This window comes from Pezoporus occidentalis, unplaced genomic scaffold, assembly GCF_034315485.1.
Source record: "Pezoporus occidentalis ecotype Australia unplaced genomic scaffold, CSIRO_AGI_Poc_V1 ctg179, whole genome shotgun sequence".
NCBI lineage: Eukaryota > Metazoa > Chordata > Aves > Psittaciformes > Psittacidae > Pezoporus > Pezoporus occidentalis.
In genome coordinates this window covers 1,160,008-1,169,125 of record NW_026913629.1, presented here as the reverse complement: position 1 = coordinate 1,169,125, position 9,118 = coordinate 1,160,008, and the positions used below count along the sequence as shown (strand labels likewise).

At 47.7% G+C, this 9,118-nt stretch overlaps 1 protein-coding gene across 9 annotated transcripts in view; it reads left to right on the top strand.

The window, feature by feature from the left end:
• Positions 1–286: 286 nt before the first annotated feature.
• Positions 287–9,118, top strand: part of COL26A1 (collagen type XXVI alpha 1 chain) — a 171,773-nt gene continuing 162,941 nt past the window's right edge. For 3 of the 9 annotated variants that reach the window (XM_062614933.1, XM_062614931.1, XM_062614928.1), the window contains exon 1: positions 1,980–2,433. In XM_062614933.1, the coding sequence (XP_062470917.1) occupies positions 2,282–2,433 (152 nt within the window). In that variant the 5' untranslated portion in view covers positions 1,980–2,281. Of the gene's footprint in view, positions 450–1,966; positions 2,434–9,118 lie in introns of those variants that run through there. The other 6 variants (XM_062614937.1, XM_062614936.1, XM_062614935.1 and 3 more) reach the window with 4 other exon arrangements.

Below are 9,118 nucleotides of genomic sequence, written 5' to 3'. Positions count from 1 at the left end.
TTCCAAAGGGGCTAACCCAAGCCAGGAGAATGGCTCAGAAAGCTGTTTGATGCTGATAAATACTGATAAATGATCTATCCCAGCCCATCAGGAGAGGGAATTTAGTGTGTACGGGACAAAAGGCTGAACCAAGCCCTCAGCACAGCACCTGGTGCAGCAATAAGTTGCCAGGGTGAGGGTCCAGCTGCCTCCACTTTGGCTCTGCACACACAGCTGAGGATGATCACCCAGATTAAAGGACTATGGAGCCTCAGAGAACCTTCTAATGGTTTGTGTGTGTAGCTTCCCTCTGCTTCCCTTGAAGAAGGGTGAATTTGGTGTAGTTTGTAGCCATACTGTGAGAGGGGTGACTACAGTGTAAGCTCTTTTTCTGTTACCCTCTTGGGTAGAGCAGAAGTTTCCTGAGGACTGACCCTGAGCAGAATGGCTGAGTGGCTCAACATCCTAGGGTGAGTTGTCCCAAGTCTATGTTTTCTTGGGGGGAGAAGGGAAGATATTCCTTTTCTGATGAGGGTGATCAGGGTTGTGTTATGTCCCAGTTCCAGGCACTGAGAGCCCTTTATAAATAAGTAGTGTTTGTTACTAAGCGGGCTGGGCGGCCCAGTGCTGCTAGACCAGACCTTTCGAGCTCCCTTTGGGCCTGGAGAGTGCTGATCCATTTCCTGCTCCAGCTCTGGGATTGGGACACTTGGGGGGGGGGCAGCTGTGGAGTAATACTAGGGAGGCTGCACTGAGCTGCATTGCAGCCTGGACCTCTGCCTCCGTGTGTGATTTGCTCCAGTGATTAATGACAGTGGCTGTTTAAAAACCTGGTGCTTCTTCTGCAGTCTAAACTTGTCTGGTTGCAGGCTCCAGCCAGGGGCTATTTATCTCTGTGTGCAAGCTCTGGAGGTGGGCACCGTGGGGGAAGGGGTAGGTGCTCATCTGTGGGTGGGGGATGAATTTAGCCATTTTCCCAGTATCTTACAGGGATTGTTTTCTAGCCTTGGGAATTATGTTGCCCCAAGGGGAAGAAGTCTCCACCTTTGCAGAGCCTGCCCCTGGCAAGCCCTGGGCCCCTCAGGTACCCCAGCAAAAACCCAGTTTCAGTGGTAAACCATGGCTGTCTTTGGATGGGTGCATTAACAGGGAAGGGGCAGAGGGGGTATTGTGAGTGTTAAGAATTTGAAGGTAAAAAAAAAAACCTTAAGAAGTTGTGTCATCCTAAAATATGAAATTCCTCCTTGTGTTGTTTGGCTCAGATGAGTTGTCTGGTCAGTGAGCTGCAACAGCCCAGGTTCCTCTGGAGCTGGGAAGGCCAGCAAGGGGGTCTGACAGTCACCAAATGGGGGTTGTACAGGGGTTTTAAACACATATTCTGCTGCAGTACAGAGAGAGAGCCTTGCTGCTGGCATCCTTATTGGGGTACCGCCTTTGTGAAATACCCCCATCCTTCCAAAACTGTTCCTCCTGTCTGGGGCTGATTGTGCAGGTCTCCAAGCTCAGGGCTATCCCGGGTAGCAAAGGGGGATAGCTCTGTGTGATGCCAGAATGAGCAAGATGGGCACATTATCATAGAAGGGTTAGGGTTGGAAAGGACCTTAAGGTCATGTAGTTCCAACCTGTGAATGAAGCATCTTTAAAATGATTTATTTCCTACCTTATCTGTGTAACTCTGGTGCGAGCGTGACAGTAGGCACCAGCGTTTAGGGTTTCGCGCCGCATCGCCGAAGTGCGGGGCGATCCCCTCGCCCTGGCTTTCTGTTCATCAGGGTGACCCAGCGTCCCGTGCTCTGGCGATGTCCCGGGGTCGCGCTCCCGGGGGTGCTCCCAGGGCTCAGCCGGGTGGGAGCGCGGAGCCCCGCCGCGTTCCGTTCCGGCGGCTCGGCTCTGCCGGAGGAGAGCCCCTCCACGGTGGGGTCTGCAGCCAGGCCTGGCAAGGGTTAACGCTGAAGCCCCACGCCCCCTTTGACGGAATCGGGCCAACCTCGCCAAATTTGAAAAGGCATCCGGGGCCGAGAGTGCGCCCTGGGCGCAGAGATCCGCGCTGGCCCCGCACCCCTGCGCGGGAGCCGCTGCCGCCGGGCTCGGCGTGCCGAGGGACGGGGCTTGCCGAGGGACGGGGCTTCCCTTCTCTACCCGCAGTCCCTATATCCCGGCACCCTTGCCCCGTGGTGCCCGGTCCCGGGGGCACCTCCGCGCCGTGGGATCCCTCTGCAACCCCGGTCGCGGGAGGCACGCGCCTGCCGAGTCCTGCGAGAGGAAAAAAGGGGTGCAGGAGGAGATCCCCGTTCTTGCAAAAATGCAGTTGGCTCTTTTCTTGTCCTGGTGCTGCTGCCTGCATGGATGCGCGCTGGGGACTGGCTTCCTTTATCAATTCCCAGCATCAACCCTGCAGCACAACTACCCAGAACAGAGCTCGGGCTCGCCGGGCAGCGGCTTCGCCAGTCGCCGGTGAGTAAGACCGGGTCCGCCTCCCCGGCGAGGAGGCTGGGCCCCGCTGGTGCCTCTCGCGGGGAGCCGCGGGCAGGGTGCGATGGGCTGGCCCCGCTGCCGCGCTCGCCCCTGGTGGGATGAGCAGGCTTCCTACCTGCCCGCAGTAGCGTCCCTCTATGGGTAGGCAGCGACTGGGGAACCGAGGAGCTGCGCTTGGGCAAACCGAACCCGCTGACTTTTCCTTCTCGCCCTCCCATCCCCAGCCCGCCGGAGAAGGGCCGGTGGCTCCTGCCCCGGGATGCCGGCATAGGGAACTTACAGCCCTCGGCTGCGAGGAAAGACTTGTTCGGCTCAACAAAGGAAAGACCTTAATTACAGCTCTCTATTCAAGAGCCGCAGCTTTCAAATAGCTGTTTAAAACCACACCTCCCACTCTTCTTTTCTCCCCCCACTCCAAACCAATTTCTTACAAACTTAATGTAAAGCAGTTTTGATATAGTGTATCTTGCTGCTTCAGCAGAGCAAACAGTTTCGGCTTCTCCCCCTCTCCTCTGTTTTCTCTGGGTATTTCTCTAGAGGTGAAACATCTGTTCAGATGAATGAGCCGCACTGTATGAAGCGAGAGAGTGGCTTAACCTGATTCCAGTTGTTCTTGAATTTCACTTCTTCCCCCCCCCCCCCCCTCCTTGTGATTGCCTTAAATGGGGACTGGGGAATTTAATATTCGGGGCTCGTCCATCCTGCCTCTACGTCTTTTCCTCTCCCCTTTGCTAATACCCACTATGCACGAGTTACACTGCAGTGGAGGAGGGCTGGTGTTCACAGTGCTTAGTTGGGTTAGGAGCTGAGATAAGGCATCTTCACAGCAGCTTTCCCCCCATGTTTTAGCAGTACAGGAGTGAGCACTAGCCTTGTGCCTTGCACGGTGCTTACATATGGTGCATATTTCATCTCCAAGTGGGGGTGGTTCTGTTTGCTGGCCTGTCAAACAGGCCTCAGTCTGTAGGGGGTGTGATGTTAAACTACAGTAACTGTCAAAGGGTTTGAAAAGGCAGAAAATTATAGGAGAGTAATGGGATAAACCTATCCCAGCTGGATCTGTTCCAAGGTACCCCCTTCCCAAAGCATGAGCTGCAATGAGAACCACATGTCATTTGTCTTACATATCTATTAGCCTGCAGATCTTTGTTCAGGGCTACCATGCTTACATGAGCACAGACTCTATCTCTGCTCACTGAAGTCCTTCCCCACTTCACACTCTTGCACGCTTTTCCCATAGCTCAGTTGTTTGGATAGCTGATGCTTTGTCAGGGGAACGTGTGCCTCTCCAAGTCTATAAAGTGGTGTATAAAACCATTTAAAACTGATTTAAACAATAATGTTGGGAAAACTGGTAGGTTTATTTTATTTTAGGAGTTTCTTTTGTCCAATGGAACTTTGCCATGTGAGAATCTTCCATTCTGGTTTAAAGGAGAGGGAGAAATAAAACAGGGAGCAGAAAAATAACTGGTGGACATTTTGAAATAAAACTTGAAGTGCTCAGTCAAATATTGTGCACTGAAGCAATCTTTGGATGTTTTAATTTTGCCTTGAGTGGTGGAGTTTTGTTGTTGGCAATGTCTAACAGCTTCACTTTCTGATGGGAAAAACTACCCAGCTATAATGTCAGACCTCTGGGGGGGAGCCTCCTGCAGGGTGCAGCTTCAGGTTGGGGTTTAATGTGGTTCTGAAGAAGAATGAGGCTTTTTGCTCTAAAGCCTGACATTGATCTGTGTGAGTATGAAACCTTTTTTTAGGGGTCTGAACCAGACTGGTATAAACAATTGTTGACATTGTTCAGTGTCCCGTTTGCCACTTAAACAGAGGATCTCTGTAGCACTCGAATTATGTGAAGCAATAGCTCCATCACAGCAGAGCTTGCTGGCCTCTGCCCTGAAGAGGCTGCAGAGTACACAAGATGGTGGGTAGGTTGTTACTATCCACATGGCCATTCTCACTCTCTTCTGCGACCTTCCCAGTGAATCCAGCGCCTTCTGACACTTTTCCTGGGTACCATCAGCCAGGTATAAGCAGGTCAGAGCCTTGAAAGTTTGGGCTGCAGCTCCAGGCTTTGGTATGTTGCAGCATATACTGATGTGATGTTCTACAGCTGGCGCATTTCCTTGATACAAGGCACATCATGTTCCTGCAGTTACCCTTTTCTGTCCTTGATCAGCAAGTGAAGTGTCAGTTGGCAGATCCTAGTTATTAGACCAAAGCCACTTGCAGCCTGTCTGTGTGTGTGCTTGGATTGCTTTGAAGCTCTGTAGAGGATGTGCAAGAACCAGTAACTGAAATCCCGGCAGCAGTGTGTGTTGATGTTGCATAGATGTAACAATAGCCTTACTATTCTGTTTGAAATTCACATTCAGCACATGCGTTTCTAACTTGATACTGTGTTAAGGTGATGGGAGGTGGGTCTAACCCTAAGTGTAAGAATGGAGGGGCTGTCTGCCAAGCAGAAACTGTTGTCTTCCAGGCTCGGACATGAGAAGCTTTGCTAACTGACTTAAGGAAAGCTTATTCCCGTGCTGGAAGTAGCTTGGTTGTCAAAGAACTCCACCTGTGTTAGCTGTCTTTGGAATTAGTGTTCTCCTAGCTTAACTTCTCATCCTATTTCCCTGTATTTTTAGATAGTCATGCATCAAGCCTTTGTGAATTTGGCTGTGGGAGTTGGAGACTTATGAGGCTACATGCAGTGCTTAGACTGGAAACCTCTTTGGATGTGGACATAGCTGAAAGACACGCACCCGCCCCCCCAACGTCAACCTGAAAGCATTGTAGGATGATTCTTACTGCTAGCTTTACAGTAGCATCACAAAATCAGCTGGCATGGGTGGAAAGTCCATCTGTGATAGACCTTCAGAACACTACACCTCAGCCTGAAAGTTCCATTCTGTAAAGGAGCAGTAGAACCATGATGTTACAAATAACAGGACTGTCCAAACAGACTTTGTTATCCAGGTTACATTGGGAATTACATATTGGTACTTATTTTGGTCACTCGTAATTCCTAGTGCTTGCTACAGCACTGATGTTTCTTGAGGATGGATATGGGGAGGAAATGAATATTGGACAATTGAAATCTATAAGTGGGAAAGGTATTTGAACTTAATCAGTTTGCTGTACTGTAGCTTGCCTTACTTTCTCTCCCCTGAAAAACCTGAAGTGTTGGTGCTTGCAGATAGTTAGGTGATGCTTGAAATACTTGACAGTTATTCCTTGAGGCTAGCAGGCTCCTAATAGGTCACTTGAATGGCTGGCTCTCAAGATCAAGGTGTCTGGGTGGACCAGTTGTAGGTAGATTGATTCTGTTTAAAGTAGCTGCCTGCATTGTGCCTGATCCTACAGCTATGCATTTGCTAATAGAATTGCTCCTCTCCAGCCCCACTTGAAGGACTATACACAACTGGCACTGTATGGTAATATCCTCCAGCCTCTTAGGTGAGGTTTTAGTACTTTTAAGTAAGTGTAGGTCTCTTTCTGTGATAAAAGCCTGCTTTTAATATTAAAAAGTGATCTATAAATCAGCATCCTGATTTATGCAGTCTTCCGGAGTGCTTTCAGAACATGTATCTGGAGTTTTCCTGATGGTTGTCTGTTAATTCTGCCTCTACCAGAGATGATTTGAACCTGATTTCAGCCTCAAACTCTGAACCTCTTGTGGCTCTTAAGTGGGTGTGGAATAGAAAACTATACATATTGGAGAAATGTGGTTCTCTTTCCTTGTACTGACAGAATCTTGATTTCTGAGTCATTCTCTCCGTCGCTTAATAGTCTGTTCATTGCCTGAGGTCTCTGGTTTTCTATGGTTTGCTGTGGACTGTGGGAGGATGTCAAGCAAACAGACTGGGATTTGTGTCATGCTGAGTCCTCTGCACTAATTCCCTTTTGAAGCACCCTACCCAGGTAACAGAGGAGGTCTTAAGCTCATCACCAGACCTTGAACTCTGAAGTGTTTGTTTCCTGGACTCTGTAGCCACAGGATTTTCTTCTGGCTTGTGGGGTTCAGTGCTGTAACTTTGCAATGCCATGAACAGTGAAGCCAATGGTAGTGTAAGGACCTAGCAACACTGGAATGACTTTGAAATACCAGACGTGACTGTAGTTACTGCAGTAAATTGTATTGGTTTAGGAAATCTCCTATGGTCTTGCCTTTCCAGCTGCTTGTGTGAATCATTTCCTCTCATGTAGGTTTCATTTCCCAGCTCTAGGAAGAAAAAGGGAGTGGAGAGGCAAAGCAATGGGTGGCAGTGAACTTGTGCTCCCCTTGGATAAATTAACAAATGTGTCTCTTTCAATAACCCTTATTTGTTCATTTTCTCAAAGCTCAGCTTGTTAGGGCACTGAAATCCTGGTCAAAACACACCAGGTTAGAAATTTCACAGCTCTGCCCTAAGTGGTTCTGTGACTCCTGGATCACAGAATGTTTAGTCCTGTCTTTGGTTTATTGGGCTGTGTATTGATGAAGAGGGAAGGAATGAAGTGATGGTGAAAGATTCTAATGCACTCCCTTGAAAGAATCTCTTTCAAACACAGAGTACATTAGGCCTGCTGGATTAGAATAATGGAGCAACTACTCATGCTCTTTCTTGCACTTGATTTCTAGCATGTCTGGAAACATTCCTGGTGTGTAAAGCACAGGCTACCTCTCCTGTAGGGTAATACCAGAATTCATCCAACCTCATTTTTGCAATATACTCAAAGCTCTCAGCTCACTTTTAATTAGAGAGATGCAGACAGTGGTTAAACTTACTTCCACTGAGGCATAACGTTTATTTTGGGGCTTTGAGCATAAAGCTCCCTGTGCCAACTTGGATATCACCAAGACTCTGTTAAGGATCAGAGCTGCTAAAGATGAAAAAAGCATAATGCTACTAATTGGGTTGCTGTCCTGCAACTTCTCAACTTCTTATATAGTTGAATAATACTATATCTCCTGCTTAGTGTTTTTATGCTCAATATGGCACTGATCTAAATCAGAGTTCTTAATACTACTAGAGAAAGGAGTGAGGGTGGGAACTGTGTTACCATTCCCTATTGGGTTTGTTCCTTAACTCCTTTTCAGGCAGAAACAGTGATTTGTTGATTTGCAGTGTATTGCATGCAATAACATGGTTTAGGTGTTCTGGCTGGTTTTGACAAGTTTGATGTTTTTCTCCTTTTGGAAATGACCAGATACGTAAAGAGTATGCTTGGGTAGAAGTGTTGACTGTAGTGTTCAGACCTGGCTATTGGGTAATAGTTAAATCTTTTTGAGAGGTCCAAAAAATAAGAAGCTATTTCAGGGTTAAGAATTCTTTTCAAAATAGTGAAATTGTAGCTCTGGCAAAGAAAAAAAAAAAGCCCTCTCTTGTCTCTTTAGAAATGGCTTTCACCCAGAGGCCCACACAGTGGATGCCACTGAGACAAAAGCTGAGAGTAGCTTTGTAATGTTTTATGTTTGGGGTAGATCAGTCTCCTCTTCTGCATCCATGTGGTTTATCTGGAAATCTGCCACTTAAAATCATAGTTAGTTGATTTTTTGAAACTTTGAAGCTAGAAGGTATCTGTGAGCTTCTCTTATGTAGGGTTCTTCCTTTACTTCTCTGTTGTCTACTGTATGTTCTCTGTCCTCTGAGGGCTGAGTAAGGCTGTTGTTTGCTCAGCAAAAAGGAAGGTGACTGAATAAGAAAACATCTGTCAACTTTAAAGCCAATGTGAGGTAGCACTCCATAAAATACATCTATTCATGTCCAATCTTGACATCAGATTCTGTAGGCAGATGTCTTTTTAATTGATTCTAACTTTTCCTGCTCCTAGAACTGGATGGTAGTGATATTCATCACAGTATTTGTACTATGTATCGGCATGATAGAGATTGGAGCATCTCGGAAACGCCAGTGCAATGAGGCTAGGGAATATCCACCTAGACATGGTCATGTAACCACGTTGTACTGAGTCTGTAGAGTTAAGAACAGGTCCAGGCCTGTTTCTTCTTGGTATGTGTTCCCCCCCTTTGGTTTCTTTGATGTGTGTGCCCTCTGGAGGGGAGATGTCTTTGGCTTTACAGATGGACAAGACTCTTGGTTCCTGCTTTCTACTTCTCAATGAAATAAAAAGACCAAGTACATATACTGGGAAGAGCATGCCTCGTAAAGGCAGTGTGGGCAGAAGCATTTAATCAGATACCTGTTTCATGTGAGGACACTTTTCTGTGGACCCTGCAGAAGTAAGGAAGGAAGGGGTGCAGCAAATGCCACTGCAGGACCTGGGAATTAAGGTTATTGTTTGTGAGAAACTGGCATGGGATGCTTCTTACCCTGTTCATTTTGGATGTTGGAGCTGTGTAGGACTAAGAAAAGGCAGCAGCATAGGTACTAAATGAGCTAAATACTTCTTTTACCCTGTTGTGATGACCTTGTGAGATGGGAGTTGCTCAGTTAAGGCACTGCATAAAAGCTTCCCTTCTGTCCTTGCCTTGTGTTGTGCCTGGGGTCAGTCAACATCTGCTTTTTTCCCACAGGACTCTTCTTGTTTGGTTGTTCAAAAGAGTGGTGCTGGGAGCTCTCAGCTTGGTTTGAAATGCTGCTTCTCATGGTGGAAAGGCTCGGGGCAGATGGGCTGCTGCGGCGGTGGGGATGACATAACGTCTCCTGGTGCTGCAGTGCTTGGTGGGGTGTGG